Source organism: Linepithema humile, chromosome 5 (assembly GCF_040581485.1).
Source record: "Linepithema humile isolate Giens D197 chromosome 5, Lhum_UNIL_v1.0, whole genome shotgun sequence".
Classification (NCBI taxonomy): Eukaryota; Metazoa; Arthropoda; class Insecta; order Hymenoptera; family Formicidae; genus Linepithema; species Linepithema humile.
The window spans coordinates 1,783,431-1,805,484 of NC_090132.1; the positions used below are offsets into that span (position 1 = coordinate 1,783,431).

General features: G+C 34.7%; 1 protein-coding gene across 6 annotated transcripts; it reads left to right on the forward strand.

Moving 5' to 3' along the window:
- Positions 1 to 79: 79 nt before the first annotated feature.
- LOC105675572 (adenylyl cyclase X E-like) lies at positions 80 to 21,780 on the forward strand. 6 transcript variants are annotated; one of them, XM_012372823.2, is made up of 21 exons: positions 80 to 1,081; positions 7,328 to 7,625; positions 12,115 to 12,249; positions 12,606 to 12,823; positions 13,784 to 13,940; positions 14,036 to 14,185; positions 14,401 to 14,525; positions 14,607 to 14,854; positions 15,319 to 15,679; positions 15,992 to 16,291; positions 16,475 to 16,651; positions 16,737 to 16,917; positions 17,015 to 17,098; positions 17,314 to 17,409; positions 17,516 to 17,659; positions 17,797 to 17,892; positions 17,968 to 18,091; positions 18,604 to 18,813; positions 19,068 to 19,248; positions 19,392 to 19,527; positions 19,608 to 21,780. In XM_012372823.2, exons 2-21 carry the CDS (start codon positions 7,521 to 7,523, stop codon positions 19,776 to 19,778), a joined length of 3,399 nt encoding a protein of 1,132 aa, XP_012228246.1. In that variant the 5' UTR covers positions 80 to 1,081; positions 7,328 to 7,520; the 3' UTR covers positions 19,779 to 21,780. The 6 variants fall into 6 exon arrangements, with proteins under 6 accessions (XP_012228246.1, XP_012228244.1, XP_067211609.1 ...); XM_012372821.2 differs by having other exon boundaries at positions 7,367 to 7,625; XM_012372824.2 differs by lacking the exon at positions 80 to 1,081 and having other exon boundaries at positions 7,190 to 7,625; positions 16,013 to 16,291.
- The last annotated feature ends 274 nt before the right edge of the window (positions 21,781 to 22,054 follow it).

A 22,054-nucleotide genomic window follows, 5' to 3' on the forward strand; every position in this document is an offset into this window, starting at 1 on the left:
ACATCTCTTAAGATAGTAACGCTGTTGTTAACTATCTTTGTTCCATAGATCGATTATCGTTAAAAATAAGATTTGTAAGAATCAATCGCTTTATTTGATCTATTTTTATACACATTTCCATTTATTTTATATAAAAATAGCTGGAGTAACAATTTCTAACGTTGGAAAACTAAACTCAAACTTTTCTACTTGTATAAAAGTAGATAAAAATATAAATTGCATTTGTAAATATATAAATATGGCATGATAAAAATTTGTTCGAAATATTTTTTCAATTAAATTTTACTTTTCTATATTATTTCTAATTCATCTATAAAAAGTACTGTTAGATAACAATACTTTTAGAGAACAAATATGTAAGATTTACATGGCATTCAAAGATATCAGGAGGATTGTCAAAATATTATTCGATCGGCATAAAACTGCAAATTCTATCGTTAATATATCTACAGAAACAGCTTGTGTATCTGTAGATCGTCTGTAGATCATTGATGCCTTCATAGTTGCATTAATGTAGCGCACATAAGATAAAATAAAATTTCTAATGGGATAACAGGATTTCCATATAGTGATTCAACTTTGATACATCAAACACTGTGCGTGATCACTATCATCGCTTTATCAAAAGACAGTAGATAACTCTACAGCCAATCGACTGCTTCCATCAAACACTGGCCTCGTGTCGCGATCGCCAGAGTTTCCATCTAACGTGTCCGTCGAACGATACGGTTCGCGCTTTTTCGCGAACAGTCGTTGCAAAAAATTGTCGCGGCTCGCAGTAAGCTGCCAAAAGCAGCCGGATGTCGTGAATTAACGCCCCGCGCTTTTTTCTTTTTTTCTTGTGTCGCATATGCCGCGTCTAGCAATGTGATTGGATTTCAATAGTGCGAAACGCTCTTGTAGACGCTTGCTGAAAGATTGATGGCGGGTGAGATTTTATGCGTTTTTCGCGTTTGATAAGATTCTGGAATGTCGATATCAGTGGTAAACGTTTAATTAAATAAGCCTTGGCCGAGTCATACGAGAATAAATACATGACCAGAAGCGAGCAAAGAGCCGTATGCAGAATGCTCTAAAAAAGGTATGTGTTTGCGCATGTGTGTTGTGTGTGTTTGTGTGTAATATGAAGATTCGAAATTAATCCGAACAGAACCAGTGCATCTGCTCAGTTTATTTTGTGCCAATTTGCACACAATATCTTGAATCGACGTTTTTATTATTTGAATTTTTAAACCTCTGAATATTTTATCGTTTATTTTTTTCTGGAATCGAAGGCGATAATAACCTCCAATCGCTCGGAGCGCGACTGGTTGTATCTTCATGTTTTTAAATGCAATTTATTTTAATCAAACCGTCGATCATTACGGAAAACACACGCATTTCGCATATATATATATGTAAATATGCATAACGTGCACATAAATAGACAATGAGATTTTTAGAGATCCAAGAAATGGATTTTATATTTTAAAGAATTTTGGATATATTTGATCGTAATATACTGTTTACAACAATGAAAGCACGTTTTTATCAATTGCTAAAATCTTAATATATTATTGTGAACACCGCGTATATAACGCTCTTATGCAAAACCGATGACGCCGTCAGTTCTTTCACTTAACACCAAACAATCGAGGTCAGTCTAGCTTTTTCACATGAAAAATCACACGGCTATGAAAATTGACATTAGACCTATATGAAAACATCAGATAGCGTCCAGCGACGATTGTCATTAACAATTTGGATATAGTTAACATACCCTTCGCATTTTCGATTGATCTTCTATGACGTTCTACAGGATAAAAATTAACATGTGCTGTCTTCATTCATAACACTGTTCGAAACAATTAAGAAACTGCTCCTTTAAATGTCCATATTTTCCAGATATCTGAAATTATAGATACTATTTTTCAATATTGGTATTCAATTTTTAATTATATCTTTTTCTTTCAAAGAAAAATTTTAGCAGATATTTACCGAGTTTATATATTTAATACCACTCAAAATAATTAGAAAATCAATTCTACGAATGCTTATATTGTTTGGCAAATATTTAAAATTACGAATATTATTTTTAGTATTCAAAATTAATAGGACATATTTAGACTTGATAAATTGTTAAATAATACAAATTTACTAAAAATTATGAAAATAAAATTACGCAATTTTTAATTATTTTGTAAAAATAAAAATCTTAAGCAATATTCTTTTCTTTTTATTATCTATTTATAAAATGTCAAGGCATTATATTAAATGTTTTTTAGTCAAATTTATGTTAGTCATAGATCATAAAATATGATAAAGCTTGTAATTCGATTACATTTCTAAAGGGTGTCAGAAGAATCAATACAGATAAAAATATATAAAAATAAAATATTTTTAGAAAGTTATTTTATATATATAAGCATGTAGAATCTTATATTTGATATTATCAAAAAAGATATTTATCGCTTTTTGGATTGGACGTAATTTATTATATAAATAAAACTTTCTAAAGTTAAGGACAAATTCTCGATACAAGCTGATTTAGCGTACAAATGTATGAGAAATTATAGATTTTTAATGAATTAATTCACTAAATAGATTATGCTTATGTTTATATTTATATTAATTTTGAGAAAGTCTGACAAATAAGAATATGCCTTGCTTTAGGAAACATGTTAGTTTCGGTTTTTTCTCTAATAAGTAATTCTTAAAATATGCGAGAATGAATATAATTTTTTAGGTTCCAAATTAATAAAAATTGCATCTATTTGATTATTTTAGAGAGTATTTTTGTGAAATTTTTAAAAACAACTGTAATTAGATATCATCTTTATATTATTAATTATAGTATTTAATGAGCTAGGACGGCACGTAAAAACGCCAAAAATCGATCGATCGAGCTTCGAACATTCGGAAATTGATGGCAGATGCGTGTGCAATGATGCTTAGAATAATTAATTAAGATACCATTTGAGCAGTTAAAATATACAGAACGTTCCACAATCTGCCGCTTTAATTTTAATGACGAACATTCTCAAGATCATGCAATGACTGTTATAATGCTCCGTCAATTGTCCTGATCGAGGACGAATTTCCACGGATAAATTTAATTTACCCGTTTCGGGCCGACCTTTCGATCAAGACGGCGCGGCGGAAGTCGTAAAAAGTGTCATTGAATCGAGTAGAAGAGTTAACGATATCGTGCATGCGATGCCGGCCTTGGGGCCTCCATCATGACTCGAATCGAAAAGGAGCCGTAGGTGTACGACCCATGTCGCGCTCGACGTCACACCTGCCGAGCTTGCTGCATCGCCGCGATATCGGCAGTGGAAAGTGGTCTCGTTGGATGAAAGTAGTTTGTTTCGCGAAGCGCTAACGAGCTGCACGCGTCTCCGAATTGTGCGCAATCTGTGGAAAAAAAACGTATGTTACGCATCTGCTCCGCGATCTTGCCGGAAAGTAAAAAAATTATCAATTATTTCTCGCCCGGAAGTGAAGGAAGTGCCGATTGGGTGGGTATTGAGAGAAGTGAAGGTCGGCGCGAGCGTTCAGTGAACGGAAATCGATTTATTTACAGGCGCGCTTACGATGACGTCAAAGAATTAATGATCAATTAAGATTCTGCTCTGCACAACCCGTTTTAATTTTAACAAATTTAACGAATTTTGATGAGTTTAAAGTTAAAGTCAAGTTCTTTTTTAGCAAAAATATTACATTTCCACAACTTTTTACAATTTTTGGCATTATATATTAAACTGGCTATTTTAATTTATTCCACTTTCATGAGAATCATGAACCTCCTTATTTTAAAATTTTTATACTAAAAATTATTTTTTTTTTTTAATTTGCTTAAATTTTCTCGGATTATTAATTTTTATCTCTTTTTTGTTGAAATAAGAAGAAATATGAAATAAGAAGAAATAATAAGAAATATGTATAAATTTTATTTATACATATTTCGAAAAAAATTGCAAGTTCTCACCAGCCAATAAAGTTTTAAGCACTTCGAGCACTTTACTAAACATTGTGCGTGACGCTAATGAGTATTCGTTGATTAATTCAGCAAACCAATGATTAATGGGAATAAATCAAAATAAGGCATGTAAATGAACGATCGATACGTAGCTTAAGATTCTTCTTGGTTGAATCATCCGCGTAAGATAACCGATCGATTAATATTTATTCTTTCCGTTTTGATCGACAATTATTCGTCGCTAATCATTAAAAGCCACTCGATTTGGTCGCAGGAGCGATTCGGGCGCGAAACGGCAGGATGCAATTAACAGAGTTCGCCGTCGCTTACGTCTGAAGCGTGATTGCCAAAATCACATGCACACCACTACATAAACTCGAGCGTCATTATACACAGCTGTTTCAGCCAGCAAGCCACTTATACTTCAAAAATTAATCAAGGTCTAACCGTCTATTGTTGTCGCTGACTTAGCAGCCGATTTCCGCAATTACACCTCATCAAAATCACGTGTAAACACCGTCATATACATACTATTTATAAATTTCCATCCAATAGTCATCAATTTCAAGAATCATTAAATTCCGATAAATCAACTACATCAATTCTGACACTCTATTATTATTGCCTCTTAGTCGATTTTTATACGTAGTTGTTTAAGCATAGGTAAACGTAAAATCTTCTACGTAGGCTGTCATTCTCTCTTAAAGACATGTTGCGCTGCAAGGCAGTAAAAAATGCACCGAGCGTGAATACGCCGGAGAAAGTGCCGTCGGACAATAAGAACGTTTGCGATGACCAGCGAATAATGTTCCAATTTCGATGGCTAACTAGAAACAATACTTCCTTGATTCCATTATAGGTTTCACTTTTAGCAGTCGAGTGTGATTTACTAATTTTGGATTACGTCTTTCTATTGCACTATCATAATAAAATTATATAACTTGATCGATATCTCATAATTAAATAGCAGAAACGTAAAAAGAAATTAAATTTGAAATGTTTACAATTTTTATTAAAACCTAGTCATCTTAAAGATTATTGTTTATAGCAAATTTTTGTAATACCAAAAAATATTTTAAAAAGTAATCTAGATCGAAGAGGTTGTAAATGTCGCATACCATTCACTTTAACAGTAATAGCGTCGGCTATTAAAAGGACAGAGTGGCTCGTAGTTTTACAAGAACCATATATCATCTGCCAAAAATGCTTGTTTAATTTCTCGTTCAATTTTGACTCTCTTGAGGTTTTTAAAACGAGTAGGAAAACCGCAGACAAGAAATATAAAAATAAAAGTGGAAATCCCTATCGTGCTTCTTTGCTCGCTAATTTAATCGAGGCTAAAAAAGAACTATCTTTAACAAATATGTATTTTTATCCTATATACGTAATATTTTAAAGTAACCGCACCTTCGTTAATTGTTCGTAGAGCTGTAAGTGGCTGCAAATATCCGTAATAAAAATAGATAAGATAAAAGTTTTTAACTTTATGCTATTTTTAATGCATTTTTCTAACATTTTTATTGACATATCAATTATTAAGTGATGCAGTTGTCTCCTATTTTGAATGACATAAATATTCAAGGGAGAAATTTTTGCTTGCGATGTATCTTATATCAGCGATCGATGACTGTATTTTCGGAACGGCACGTTGTGATTCTAAATATGAAATACTTAAAAGTTCTATTGTTAGGTGGTGTCGAGTTTAATTTCTGAAGAGGATCGATTGCTCGTTTAATCCCAAAAATATGAAAATGTTTAAATACAAAATGGTTATTTTCGACTCCATTCGACATCAATAGAGTGTCCTATTTTAAACAATCATCTCTTAAAATTCTTTTTTGTTTTTAATTTAAAAAAAATTGTTTTAGACAAAAGTTGTATGGTTTAGAGAGGGCTAAATAATGATGAAATAAATTTTCGAAAAGATCAATTCTTCACGTAAAAGTCACCTTTAATTTCTTAAACGGAGTGCTCTATTTTTGACAGTAGATTCTTACAGTTGACATCGAGATGTTTTCAAAAATCTATAATTTTTCATATTTCTATTGAGAACTCGCGGAGATACAATATTACGAATTTTCTGATATCTAGAATTATTTAATGAGAGTTAATGAGAATTTTTGATATTGAGTTCAGCTGTGTATCAATAAAAATGGACACGTTCAAACGTTTATGAATTTTTATGGTTTATTATGTGATTATTTATTTATTTATCTATTCACGCAGTAGAGTACATGATAGTTTGGAAAAAGTTTAGTTTCTAAAAATAATGTGAAAGTGACGAGTCACGGGCTTCATATGTCCTATTATCTCACATACCCATCCACCGATTCATCCACAAATCCACTCACACACACACACACATGCACACGAAAGAGGTGTAAATCCGACCATGCAATCTCCGCGTGGTACACCTTGGATAATTCTAATCCCGACAATGTCGGAAAATTTTATGTAATATCTGTACGAGTTTTCAACAGAAATCTGAAAAATTACAAATTTTTGGAAACGTCACGATGTTGACTATAAGAATTTGTTATTAAAAATACGGTATCCCATTTAAGAAATTGAAGGTGACCTTTGAAAATTAATTTTTCCGAAAATTGATTTCGTCATTATTCGTCCCTCTTCAGACCAAGCAATTTTCGGCTACAACATTTCTTTCTACAATTAAAAACAAAAAAATTTGAGGGGAGGGTGATCGTTTAAAATGGGACATCCTGTATCTATCAAGACTGCAAAAGCACTTCAGGCGTAACTACAGATTTTTATTTAATTATTTATTGCTTTAAGAAAAAGAAAATTATAGTGTGTGTGTGTGTGTGTTGCATTACATGAATATCGATACTTCTCGATGTAAAGTCAATTTTATAGCGACGCCAATGAGAAATGTAAACCTCCTCTGGAATGTCTGCGAGCGGTGAATGTTTCCAATTAAACATACGTTATTATCGAGGCATTTGTTGGTATTTTCCTCTTTAATGTCCATGTAAATTTTTCGGGACGTTATAATTCAGGAAAAATAAAGTTGCTTTTTAGTCGTTCGTCTTGTCGCTTTATCGTTCACGATCAATATTAACGCCATGTACCAGACAGAGTTTGTATTAAAAAATCGGGAGTGTGCATTACAGTTAATTATAGCAACAGAGAGAGAGAGAGAGAGAGAGAGAGAGAGAGAGAGAGAGACAAGGGAGAGAAAAAAGAAGAGAGAGAGAGAGAGAGAGAGAGAGAGAGAGAAGGAGAGAGAGAGAGAGAAGGAGAGAGAGAGAAAATGATAAAGTAGGAAAGTCAGGGGAGTGTTTCGAGTGGCCCATTTCTGTTATCATGATAAAGCTTCGGCTTGACGTGACCATGACTGAATCGGCGCAGGTAGCGCACGGGGTGATTCATTTGCCGATTGCGATTCAGGCGATCAGTGTCATCGCGGATCTGTCGTCGCGATGCGTACAACAGCCGTAAAATCGCAATCATCGCCGTCATCGCCGTTGTCATCGTGCTGCAACTATCATCGAGGATGATTTGAGATCGGTTAAACGGCGCGTAACACCGCAGCAGGCCGAAGATGGACGTGGTGACGCGAGCGTCGTTGAGCTCCTTGCAAAAAGTGGACGACAAACGCATCGTCTCCCCTAACAGCCTCGACGAATGGACGTGGTGCACTCTGAGGGTGAGTAATCGATTAATTATCGATCAGTACCATCTAAACGCGAATATTTAATTAATAAATCCCGGGAATAACGACGTTGAATAAGCTTCAACAAGCTTATTTTTAGTTCCTCGTTCATTTATTTCTAATCTTATTTTTGTTTTCTATTGAAATGCATTTTAAAAGAGATAAAAGCATACTATTATTTGTATCGTAATTAGTTAAAGTCATAATATTCTTTTTTTACTAGCATAACTTGAAAAATTTCTTGCACAATATGAAACAAGTTTGTTGAATAAAATAATTACTATAGAATAGAAAATTAAAATAAATTTAATATGGAATAGCATGAAATTAATATAGAATGGTAAATAAAATTTCTGATTTTGTAAATTATTATCTTATCTTTATATAAAAGTTCCATATTCTTAGAATTTTTCTTTAAAATTTTATCATCTTAAGTATTTCATAATTTTCAGAATCTTTAAGCTCTCAGAATTGTATAAATATATTTTATAGTTAAAAATCTTTGATTAGTTTTTGATTAAAATTTTTGTTATTCTAAATGTATCATTATTTATTTCTCTACAAAAGTATCTCGTTTTTAAAATAAGTATGCAAATAATATTTTATCTTGTAAGTATGCAAATAATATTTTCAATGTATGATGAAAAGTATTGTATTTGCAAAGTATTATTATTTGACAGTTTAAGAATTTAATAAGATAAATAAAATATATAAAAATTTATATATAAAAAATACATAAAATATAATAAAACAAGTAAAATAAATAAAAATGTAGAAATAATTACAAATAATTATGTTTTAATTTTGGAATTAATTACCCGAGTTATCGAAATCAATGTATTATTAATTTTAAAAAATTTGGGACTTAATATAGAATTTAATTTTTCGTGAACATCAACTAGGGTGTCTACGATTGCGCAAAATATAATTTCGATCAAGAAATTTCAGCTAATCCAATGATGTGCGAAGAAAATAAGATTGTAAAGGAATTTTTAATATGGAGTTATTATCAGAAGAGAATGGCATGAGCATGAGAAAAGGAAAGATAATTCTGCGAAAATGCTTATCGAATGGCAATCGATTTATCTGAATCGCTGGAAGATGTTCGCTATTACGCTCGTACAGACTCGCTGTATGAACTTTTCAAGAGACTATCCAGAGCCGGAAGAAGTCCTATCGCCTTTTACATGGAAAAATGCAACTTTTTACTTCCTCCTCCGCAACAAGTGCGATTTCAAGATATTTATCGGCACGTATCAGCAGCATTTGATAAAGGGAGCGTTAGAAAAAGCAATTTAATCGCCGACGTATATAATTCCAGTTGGTTTGACACTGGTATGCAAGCTTCTCGCTATTTGCCACAAATTTGTCATCGAAAAACTCCAGACATTTTCATATCTCTCTCTTCGTTTCATTATGGATTTGATATCCTTCAAAGCGAAAAAGAAGCGAGCCGACAAAATCAACAAATTTAATATTTATTGCTATAAAAATTTATAATAATTATTTCGGTTTTTAATTTATGCCAACAGAACTTAAATAGCATGAAGTAATATTAAGTGATATTAATATATTGCACGACTATTAGAATGTGAGTAAAAATAGAAGAACAAGTCAAAAAAAGAGGAGCCAAACTGTAAAGCACCGTTCTGTAGTACAACTATCTTTTTCTTTTTTGTATAATTTATAAATGTTGCTAACTCAATCTTTAAAATCATCTCCAAACCTTGGTCTAAACTTAAATTTGAAAGCTTGAATTGAAACATATTTCCATTTAAAAATATATCTCAAATATAAGAATGTATAAAGTTAATTAAAGTTATAATTCTGACAAATTTTATTGATCCAATTTACACTATTTATGCGTCTTATTGCTACAATCCGAATATCTTTGATTTAAATAAAAGATGAAAAAGACGCGAAAGATGACAGACAACACCAAAAGGCAGAGGAAAAGAAATAAATAGAGCGAGAGCGAGAGAGAGACAGAAGTAGAAAGGAGAGCTGCTGTGCGAATTCGAGATTGAAGATCAATATTCAGCGAGCCGAGAAGGAGAAAGAGATTCGTCGAGCTGCGAATGGCAACGAGCGGGCAGAACGCACGCGCGAGACGAAAGCACGGAAGCACGTTTCTCCCCGGATGCTGCTGCTGCTACAATTGGAGGCGCCTTTAAGTGCACCTTGTCCTAACCGTTGTACTTCAGATGGAGGGCGATTTTTCGACGGGCGTGGTCGCATCGCGCGCGAGAAGTCGTACCTTAGTTCGAATCACGACAGAAATCTCGGGATTCCAATCGGAACGTGAGTATCGCAAGCGGAGCAACAAATGTTTCTGTCCTGTGAACCTGCGTGCTGACAGTACGTCGTTATCTCAGTGTCGTTGGCCATCAATGATTTTTAACTTCAAAGACAAATGTCACGAAAAAATTATTAAAAAGGAAATGCCATCACGCAGATACGTCGAAAGCTCCACGTCAAACATCTCGCGCTGTGAAGCAAAATTTCATTCCGCTTACATAATTTTATTATAAAATAATTGACGGATGAGAAGTTCATTCCTGCTTCAAGAAATGTGATTGCATATCTTCGATGCGTTCTAATTTTCTGTAAAACAATTCGGGAGACTCCCACCAAAGACGTGATGATTTCCTGCAAAAGGAACGTCGCATGTGTTGAACAATTCGTACAGATTGTAAAATTGTACAAGTATATTCATAGAATACCGTGCTTTTTTCGTATTAGAGGGCTTCTTTATGCACGCGAAGGAAAGAGAATAGAGCAAGACTGCACGTATATACGCGGCACTCTTTGCAAATACATTTGAAACATAAGCGTGTCATAAAAAACAATTAAATAAACAACTTACGTTGAATGCGGTTTTCTATGCGCATATAATTAATTGCAACTACGATTCCGGCATGCTGAAGTTGTGCAAATCCAACAGGAGCTTGCGATGCATACCACGGCACACAGTACACACATACATATATGCTAAAGGAGCCGAGACCGCGCGTCTGCGCCTGATGACGGATGCGGCTTATCGTTTTAACGAGCATAGCCATATAATTTACGCGCACCACGCGCCACACACGCGATTATCAGATCACCGGCGGCCGTCGCGCAGGCGGACGTGTTGTAAAAAAAAAGTCTTGCTTCGAGTGAACAAATTTCTCAGGCGGAAGGGTTGAAAGGTGGAATCTTAATCTTGCGTCATGTTTCTAACGACTTATCGTGCGCGTTATCTCGTGAAATTATATGAGATAAAAGTGAACAAAAGTGAATGAGAATATGACTAATTACCAATTTGATAATTTATCAGTTGGCCAATTAGTCAATGAGCCAATTTACTCTTAAATCCTTAGTTTTGCAAGCGATAAACACATTGAACGAAATATAAATTTTATTTCAACAAAGAATGCGTGAAAACGTTGAAAAATAAAGATGAGAGATTCTTCAAAAATAACACCTCTGTTTATGCGGCTGTGTTGTTTTGATATGAAAATTTAGTCATATAATTGGTATAATATAAAAGCGATGTAATGTATGTTTTTCATACATTTAAAAAGTGCCACAGCAATTTAAACAAATACTGATATAAAAGCAGATTCTTGCTTCGATATAAAAGGACATCTTCGCTCTGATGTATGTCATCACTCACTAAAGCGGAACTTTGATGAACATTATCACTTGTTGCAAAATTGAGAGAAAAAATGTACGTTAAAAGCTTTCGTTGCTGATAAAACAAAAAATAATTCTTATGCAAATATTTTCTCATCTTGCTTAATATTCGCTGAAACAAGTCGGAACATTGGAGTTTATGTTTCGGACAACGCCGATATTCTCCTTTTTTAATCTATATTGACCAATAATCATTGTGTTATAAAACAATAGTACATACGCCGATAAATTTATAGCATAATGTGCAAAATAAAACAAAGAAATATTATGTGAAGAGATAAAGAATATATTACTTGTGTGTGTGTGTGTAAAATCTATTTTCAATGAACATATATAATTTTTGCTTTATTATTTTCGCATTTAATTAGAGAGCTAATTATTATACATTATATATCTATCTGGTACAATAATACTAAAAGCTTTTGCTGAATTCTTTTTATAACGAGAGTACAAAGCACATTTTTTAAATTAATTTATAATTACTTTTTTACAAACAAAGATTTAATCTAAAAGTTAAATTAAAAACATTATAATTAAAAATTGAAAAATTATTTTGCAAATAAAATTCTCTCATTTTACACTAAAGTGATAAACATAATAAAATAAAATGCGAAACGAACTAAAACAAAGTAACTTTTTTAACTTCTTTAGAAATAAAACTTTAAAGAGTCTTTGACATATCTATAAGATTGACGATTATATGTATAATTTTATCACAATAAAAACTTTTTTACGTCTCGAATATGTAAAATATTGCGTTTATCTATCGTAATTCATCGATTTGACTACAAGCCTTTGCTTTTAGAAACAATTCAAATATAAGAACTTGGAAAAGCTGTACACGATCTATCAGAGGAGGCTACAATATGGTTATCTCTCGATATTCATTTTGCTGCAATTGTTGCTCGGACTTACATATTGCTTCACTCTGATTGCAGTGGTAAGCTCATCATTTATTTATCAAGGATATTTACACAATATTCCATTTTATGTAACAAGATGTGTTTAACTTCAGTGAGTGCTTTGTCAGGATTAGATTAAAATACAAAAAATTCTTTCCATCAAAGCTAATTTATATGTAAGATTTTTTTTTCAATACAAATTTGATGAGATAAAGTATAATTATAATTAGCTATCTTTGACGAGTTTCTTTTCTCAGACGAGAGATCTTAAAGTATTAAATTCCTTAGTTTATATTTTATAAGGATAATTGTTCAGTTGCTAATTTTGAAAAGATTACAAGGAAGGGACGTTGATAATAGAATGATTAAATTAGCTCTCCCTTTTTAATTTAAGGTCAAAATGAAGGAATGCTGGAGGGATATCGTGGCTTATTGCACCGTGGGCGCTTTGCTGTGTCCTATGATCGCTCTGTCGTTCAAATCGAAGATCATTGCCAGAAACACCTATTTGCCAATTATGCTATCCTGGCTGATCGTTATCCTTCTGGTCATCGGTGACGTGGCCATACCTCTGTATTACACCTTCGCCTACGAGAATATACCGTCGATAAGGTACTGATAACTTCACCGGAAAACGAATGAATAACCGCGAGGCCGCGTGTCCGATTATTATTGCTAACCTTCGTCGAATTTACTAAGCGCTTTCCCAGTAGCGAATGTTTATTTAACAAACAATTTATTTCGCGATAATTACGTGGCGAAACGCGTAAATATTCATCAGCGATAACGATGAACACTTTTATCCACGCGGTATAACGCGAGGAAAGTGATTGATATTGCAATTCATTGATAATACTGATAAATTTATCTGCATCGGTGCACGCCGCAAACAATAACAATTGCCAATCGAAGTAAAATATTTTTCTAGCCAAGTGTTACGCCACGTGTCCGTCGCGTAATCAGACTCATCGGAAATTGAGGATTGCGAATGGAAGATTGGAATTCGGCCAATCGGGACAAAGCTGGTCAAGATTGGGATCATCCGATTGTTTAAATTTTAATCTTTATTCGGGCAATTTTCAATCTCTAATGCACAGTCGGATACTAAATGATCTTTCGCGCAATCGTGATACGCTAATGGATTGCTAAGATGCTAAAAATTCGCGATAGTAAACCAGAGCGTCGCTATTGTACAATGGATAAGGTATTTATAAAAAAAGAAAAACATTTCTAAGAAGCGACTTGATTTGAAGTATAATTTGTCGTTAACTGAACGCTTTTCAACGCAAGGCAGTTACAACACTTTTTTACCGTATAATAAGCGTTGCATAAAGATTGAAATTCATTCTTAATGCACGTACAGGCGCGCGCTTTTTACAGTTTCTACTAATCGCCTCGCGCGGTCGCATTTTTTTTCTCATTTAGCTTGAGACGTGCCATGTGACGAGTGCGATTGCGTTTTAGCTCTTCCAATTTCCATTAATAATCATACATTTGTGAAGTCGAAGTCACTCCCGTGCCATATATGGTGTGCATATGCAGCAGCATCTATTTCTCCTTTTTTTTTTCCAGACCGGCATACGCGACGCACGCTCTCCTAGCGTGCTACGTGTTTCTACCGATCACGAAGAATTCACACGCTTTTGTACTCGGCTTTACTGCCACCACATGTTACCTGGCGACCCTGTGGCTAGTCACCTACAACAACACGTCCGACTGCATTACCAAGGTAAGCCCTTCGGTGCCGGTGCGGCGATGCAATCGCCTGAAATTGAACGAGAAAACGGAACGACATGTTTTTCTCTCCTTTTTGTCCAATCGCAGATCCTCACCGACGCGTTATACTTCGCGTGCGTGAACTGTCTGGGGCTCTACTTTAGATTTATGAACGAGGTCGTTATCAGGCGCTCCTTTCTAGATCGTCGAAAATGCGTCGAATCCACGCTCAGGCTCAATTACGAGAAGGATCAAGAAGTAAGTTGAAAAACGATGTTTTTTCCTTTAAAGAAACTGTATATTTTGCATGAATAAAGTCTGAAAGGTTTGTAAATATCGAAAAATATAAAAATTTGACAAATACAAGGACAGATGCAAAAATTGAAAAATCCAATGCATTAAAACTAGATCTGACGATCTAATTGATCGAATGGTTGAGTTCTATAGTTCACAATAATTGTTAATATTTCCAGGAGCAATTAACGCGCAGTATTTTGCCGCAACATATAGTAGCAAGGATAAAAAAAGACTTCAGGGACATCTTCAAGTTCATAGAAGAGCACAAGAAAAGCCCTCCGCCGAAAGGCAGGCCGCACAGGTATTTTTACGACAAACGGTATTTCGAGATATCTCACAAAAAAGCGATTGTTCAAATGCTTATTAATTTATCATCTTTCAGCGATTTATGTGTGGAGACCCACAACAACGTGAGCATCTTGTACGCGGACGTGGTGAATTTCTCCGGACTGACCATAACATTACCGATCCGAAAACTCGTGGAGACCTTGAATGATCTATTCGGCAGTTTTGACGAAGCTTCGGAGAGGCACAATGTACTGAGAATCAAATTTTTGGGCGATTGCTACTATTGCGTAAGCGGCGTGCCCACGCCGAATTCGCAACACGCCAAGAGCTGCGTCGATCTTGGTGAGTGACAGTTTATTTTTGCATTCGATTACATGTAATTAATTGGTAAAAATTTATAAATGCAAAAACTGTGAGAAACAACAAACGAAAAAATAATTGTAAACTAATGTAACGGTAAAAATTCAAAATTTGAAATTTTTAAGAATTTAAAATTAGAATTGAGAGATTTAATGATTTTTTTATGCATAAATTGAGTAGATAGTTTTAAAGTGTTTATAAAATACACTTACGTATTATATCCGTAAGCGCTTTTTTTCTCAAATTCTTAAACAAGCGGAAAATCAAAATTTTCAGTTTTATTAAAAAATCTGTTCTGACAGAGAATCATGGAATTACAAGTAGCACACGTGCTTTTTCAGTATATTATATTAATCATTATTATTAAAATATTTTCAAATATTTATCGCACAATTTAGAAATTAAAAGAATCTGTGACTTAATTTCACTTTGATTACAATTCATAGGCCTCGACATGATAAGAATTATCAACGAGGTAAGAGCACGAGTCTATCGCGAAAGCGGTGTGGATGTTAACATGAGGATCGGCGTGCACTCGGGCAACATAATATCCGGAATCTTAGGCACGAACAAGTGGCAGTATGACGTTTGGTCGCGCGACGTGGTGATAGCAAATAAAATGGAGCAGACGGGAAAACCCGGCAAGGTTCACGTGACCCAGCAAACACTCGATCTAGTGAACGCTAGCGACTACAATTGCGTTCCGGTCGAAAGGCTGGACGACGAGGTCCTGCGAAAATACGGGATACGCAGCTATCTCATCACCCCGTCCTTGCCGGAAACGACGCTGACGCCGTCGCCGTCGCGGTGCGTGTCTCCCAGTGGCGCAGGAAAATTATAACTCGTATTTAACGTTATATACTTTTCCAAATTTATGCCTATAAATATTACGTTATGAAAATCCGTAGATCCAGTTATTGATCTGCATTCACGAGAAACTCTTAATAAATCCTTGAATGTTTCTACATATTTGTCACTTGCATGTCAAACTGTGTGCTTCATAGCTTCTTTGTGATACAAAAACACACGTCTAATATCGAATAAACACTCTTACGCCACTGGTTCTCGATTGTCCTCCAATCGAATCAACTCCTCTTAAGTGTTTCGCATTGTTGACAGGCGAACTTTGTTGCAGAACAGCGAGAACATTTTGAAAGTTAATTCGGACTCGCCGCAACTGTCATACTCGTTGTCCAACAAGCATTACGTCAAATTTTGCAACGGGCGTTCCAATACCGCCATGAGTACCATCTCCAGGACAAAACTGACGGTGAACAGTCAGGCGGATGTTTTCGCGACCACTTACAGACGGAGAACACACTTCATGGATTCTTGTCTGCGGGACTATCATCTGATGCTGAAAGCGGCCGACGCCGAGATGGAGAACGCTATTAACCAGATGCCGCTCAGCAAATGGGAGTGAGTATACTCCAAGTTTGATGTCTCTTTCTTTCATTTATTTCAAGTTCTTATTTTCCTGTCTGTAGAATTGATTCTTGATTTCTCAAAAATTTAATTGTTGAAATAATACTTGTTGATTTAATTAATTTTTCGTAATAAAAAATGATAAACTTGTAAAACTATACTCTGTCTCTTTCGTAGACAATGGTGTAAATGGGAGCACATAAATCCACTTTTTCTGACATTTCGAGAATGGAACTGGGAGATTCCATTTTTACGCGAACCGGATCCTCTTTTCAAGTTTTACATAGGTTGCTCAGTGTTCGTGTTAATCTTTATGGGAACGATGTGTCTCGTACCCATGGTTATGCTCTCCCAGTATGTCGCATCGCAAATACATGTCTGCAATAGTTAAATAGCAAGTGTTAATTCGACGAGAGTGCAAAAGTCATTAAATTTTTAGATGGAATCTGAGCACAATCGTCGGCTATTCATCGGCAATGATGTTTCTAATAGCATTGATACCTCTCACGTGGATGCACTACATGTGGAACCGCTGCAAGGACCCGCACGATGAGCACGAAGGACACGTTCCGCAACCGCGAAACAAACTGCTCTATTTTTTCTACCAGACAAGCGTGAAGGTGAACGTGCTGTTGCTTAATACTTATTACACGCCGCGATATATTTTTATGCTGCGATATTTATCTATTTACTCTTTGATATCTTAATCCGACGCAGGTTGTGTGGAGCGCTCTTCTGAGAACGATCTTGTACCTGGTGATCACGATAATGCTGGCGGCATGCGCCACCTTCGATATGCTTGTAAGAATTTTTTCTGATTAATCCTTCGCCGTCGGCGATATTTTATTTACATCCGCGTGCAAAAATTAGATTCCGCAAAATTAACTCTCTTCCCCTGAAAATTATCGTTGATAATAATTTATTCGTTGTAAATTAGAAGATAGAAATTTTTGTTTTACTTTTGCACGTCGAACTTTCGTCTTCCAATGCAATTAAAGAACTGCAACTTTTTTCAGTTTGAATGTAAGAACACGGATTCAAGAAATAACAGCCTAGTAATCAGTATGTCGGAAATCGACGCGCTCAACTTAGGATGCATAGCAACACCTTGGGTAAGATTATTTAGTAGGTACACAGTGTAGATTCTCTCATTGACATCAAGCTTATCAGTCTCAGTGGTTTCGACATTTCTGTAAGTCGCCGGTTTTCCTTTCGCAGCAAATGACGGAAACCTGCTCGTTAGCGATCATCACGAGCTTCCTCTTCCTGAGAATCCACTACGCTTTCAAATTTGTGATAGGCGTTTGCGTGGTAGCTTTTTACGCTTGGAACGTTTGGGAATATCGATCTAATATATTTCAGGTATTCTTGCGCACCTTTTTTCCCTCATTATAAAGTTAATTAATTAGAAAGCGTCGCCACACAATATCTCACTATATTTACACGATTATTCGCTAAAATAATCAATGGCAGAAAATAAAATTTTTATGTGCTTTCAGCCAAGCGAAACGTGGAATCCTCACTTAGACTCAAGAATAGCGCATATATTGTGCGTGGTGTTTCTCACGTTTTCTTTACATCTTATCGATCGACAGGTGAGTCGGTGAAATTGTATTCGCGTGAAATTCTTCTGTTGCCGTTCTATTAACGAGTTACGAATATTCGTTTAGGCAGGGTACTTGAGTAGATTGGATTACCAATGGAAACGTCAGCTGACGAAGGAGCAGGACGAAGCATTTCACACGAGAAACGCCAACAAGCTTCTACTGCGTAATATTTTGCCGGAACACGTTGGTATGTTTCCATAAATATTTTATGCATTTTTACAATTCTCAATCTATCGATTAACGCGCGACGAGGATACCTGTAGCAGTCAAGAAAATTGGAATTAAAAATGTAGCAAGATTAAATTTCGCAATGTAACGTAATACTTGAAATCAGGAATGGCGAACCTTTTTATGCCAAAAAATTAAAAAATATACATAGATGGCGTGCCAACAATATTAAAAAAAAAAAAAAAATTTTTAACAAATTAAGAACAGTATTATTTTTAACAATATTGGTAATGCATTCATAATTTCAATTTTTATTCAAATTTTTTAAACTGTTACATTTATAAATATTACTTTTAATTAGATGATTTTAAAAAATAAAAATATTGATTTCATACAACAAATCTTGTACGTGCCAACAAAATTTCCTCGCGTGCCATAGATTCGGTATCCCTACTTGAAATATAATATAAGACTTGGTAATCTGAGAATAATCATTACACGAGACTTATTTCGCAATTTGCATGATTATAGCGGAGTTTTACTTGAACATGAACCGAACCGAAGAAAATGAACCTTATCATGAAGCGCACAGCAATGTCGCCGTGATGTTCGCCTCTCTGACAGAACTATCAATCGATGAGAGTAACATCTTGATCGATCTGAACGAGATCATTTGCGAATTCGACAAACTACTCTTCGAACCCTGCTTTGTATGTCGTATAGAGAAGATAAAGATTGCCGGTGAGGATTAAATCAATAATTTTATAAAAAATGATTAATATTTACGAATTGATTCTAGACAACGTTGAGAGTTTCTTTATTTAATTGATATAAAAAGTGATTTTAAAGCAGATTAATACGACAAATTAATACGACATTACAAATTGATATATTTTGTTTAATTATTTCGAAAATTAGTTTAGTAAATTTTATAAACGCAGTAGCGTAATATCTACGAGAGAATATAACATTTATTTATCATAATTTTCGTTTAGGAACAACGTACATGGCAGCCTGCGGATTGGAAGCGAGCCGACGCGATTCCACGCATAGCAGCGAGAGCGACGAGAGTTACAGCGACAATGTGGTCAAGGTGATGGCGCAATTTGCCGTACAAATGATGTCGGTACTCGACAAAATGAATGCCAGATCTTTCACCACATCGAAACCTTACAAGTGAGTGATTCCAGGCACGCAAGGAGCGCGAAATTGTAAAGAAGCTCCAACGAACGCCAAGATTCAAGGACAGTGTTGCGAGCTTGAACGGAGCTCCGAGAAATTATTAATAACCAAAATTGAAATTTCATACAATTTTGCAGATTAAGAATCGGAATCTCTCACGGAGAAGTAACGGCCGGCGTCGTAGGAGCTCAAAAGCCGCTCTACGATATTTGGGGCGACGCAGTGAACATGGCATCTCGGATGGACACCACCGGGTTACCAGGCAAAATACAAGTAACATTCTGACGAAAATTTAAACATATAAACTCACGCAATGAAATGGATTGTACAAACCGCATCTGCGTTCGGCTTAGGTAACAGCAGATACGGCTGCCGTGTTGGAACAGCAAGATGTCAAGTGTCATCTACGCGGCGAGACGTACGTCAAGCCAAAGGGAGAGGTCACGACATACTTCGTGGGCGTCGACGAGCAGGGAGTGCTGGAAAGAGCGGATTCTACGGAAGAGGAAAGCACTAGTTTGTGACAAAGGACGAACGATGATTCGACGTAATTATAATGATTAAGCCGTGTATCTCCCGGTCGATAAATCGTCTATGCAGGGTGTTGCCGCAAGCCGTTTTCTCTTATCATACTTGTTGCATTGATACGTGTGTCTAACTAATTAAAAAGATTTCAATGATAAAAGATTATATAAAGTGAGATCCTGTGAGGTATATCATAAATTGATAATTGAAAACTGTAATAATGAAAAATTTCTAGAGTTATCCTGAAATGTAGATGATAATTACATCTAATTGTTTCATACACCGAATATTATTCTGCACTTAGAAAAAGATAATCACCGTCACCGACAAATGAGGTTTTAAGCAATAAATGGATCACTATTGAAATTTATAACGACACGTAAAATGTCTCATAATATTTGTGTACATGAAAATTTATATATGATATTCAATGTGATACATGTATCTCAATATTAAATAGAGATTAATATTAAATAGAGTCGATGCAAAGCCATGTCGGCGTGATTTGAACATAAGAAACGGCTTACGAATGACATCCTGTAATGTTTAAGCGAGCAGGAGAAACCAAAGAAAGTGCGAGAGACCAAAGAACGCGAAGCACGAGATAACGAAATAAAATAACGTAAAAGAATATACCTCAAATGATTTAGGTTATACTCGAGAGAGCGCGATAACGACGTTATTTTCCGCGGCTCACATACCGTTATCGCCATATCACGCTGCTAATCAAAAGAAACAAAAACACATTATATATAACATGCACAACTAAAGCGACGATAATTTTACTACACACAGAAGTGTTTTATTGGACAATGCATGAAAGAGATATACAGTTGCTTTGTGTGCAAAAGACTAATGGCAATATAATTATTGGACCAGTTCGCTCTAATATAGGATATTTCTACGATATCCTGGTTTGCTCAGAGCGTCGAAAAATATTATAGGGCATCCGAGTGATATTAAAAGTTTACTAAAACTTTTAATTAAAATTTTGGTAAAACTTTTAACAGCACTTCTCAAAAATTCATCCTGAATAGTATATTTCCATATAAAAATCTAAAAATATTTAGAATTTTTCCTTCCAAAAGGAAAGAAATACAATCAATACAATTAAACAGTTTTATTCATACAAAATTAGAGCTTGTTAAAAGTATGTGACAGATATTTTTCACATCAGTCTTGAAACAAGAAAAAAATATGTTTCATTTTTTGCAATACGCCATAGTAACGCGAAGGAAATTCCAATAAAATATTGAAGAGGTTTAAGAGACATTCCAAGGACATCCACATGTATTCTAAAAAATATCCCATTACAATCATCAAACTAATGAATGGATAATTAATCATTGCAGATATATGCGCTACATCGTATTATAGATTAAAGCTAACCGTCCAAAGATCTTTAAGGATACATTAAGCGGACATCCTTGGAACCATATATTTTGCTATATGAGAAAAGTGATACTGAGAAGAAATCTTACTCATTGATTTTATTCGTATTTGATCGACCAAAAGCATAACGATAGAACCGAAATAGAATATAATTAAAAAATTTAATATATGCGTAATCTATCGATTGTATAAATGACAGCATATCGCAATAAAATTGTATAACGAAAAAAATTTTATTCCCCGCTTCGCGATTGAAGCAAATCTGCGACGGATCTGAAATCGATTTGAGGATGTTGTCCGTCAATTCGTAAATGCGCGTCGCGAAACTTCCACGCGCAAATGTGAGAGAACGTCGCTTTTCTTTGCGTTTGCGTATTTTCCTGAGTGTTGCGCAACTCCGTTATTTTTACGATTGCTACAACGTGTCGTAAAATAGAAAATTGGAATTCTGAGGAAGAAACGTAACGACGCGTTTATTTTTGTATCAAATGCAGTAAAGCGATCGTTCAATTGTTTGTTTGTAAATATCTTTTGTATATATTTTTTAAATATCAATAGTTGACTAATGTGATTAAATCCAACGATTTAAATAAAATATTTATTACTGTACACTTGTCTATTTTTATTTATCGAATCACATGACCCTCCTTGAACTTTTGGATCGCACAATCTCTTGTCACATGCTTATATATATTTAAGCTGATTCTAACAATGTTAAAGTATTGACAAAATTTTAATACAATTTGCAGACCTTTTTGAAAGTTTCTTGAAAATTATTATTTAAAAAATTTTAAAAAATCAATTACCTTATCAATTTAATTTAACTAATAATTAAATATCAAAAGTCGAGTTTTCGAACTATCATAAGTTAAATAGTATAATT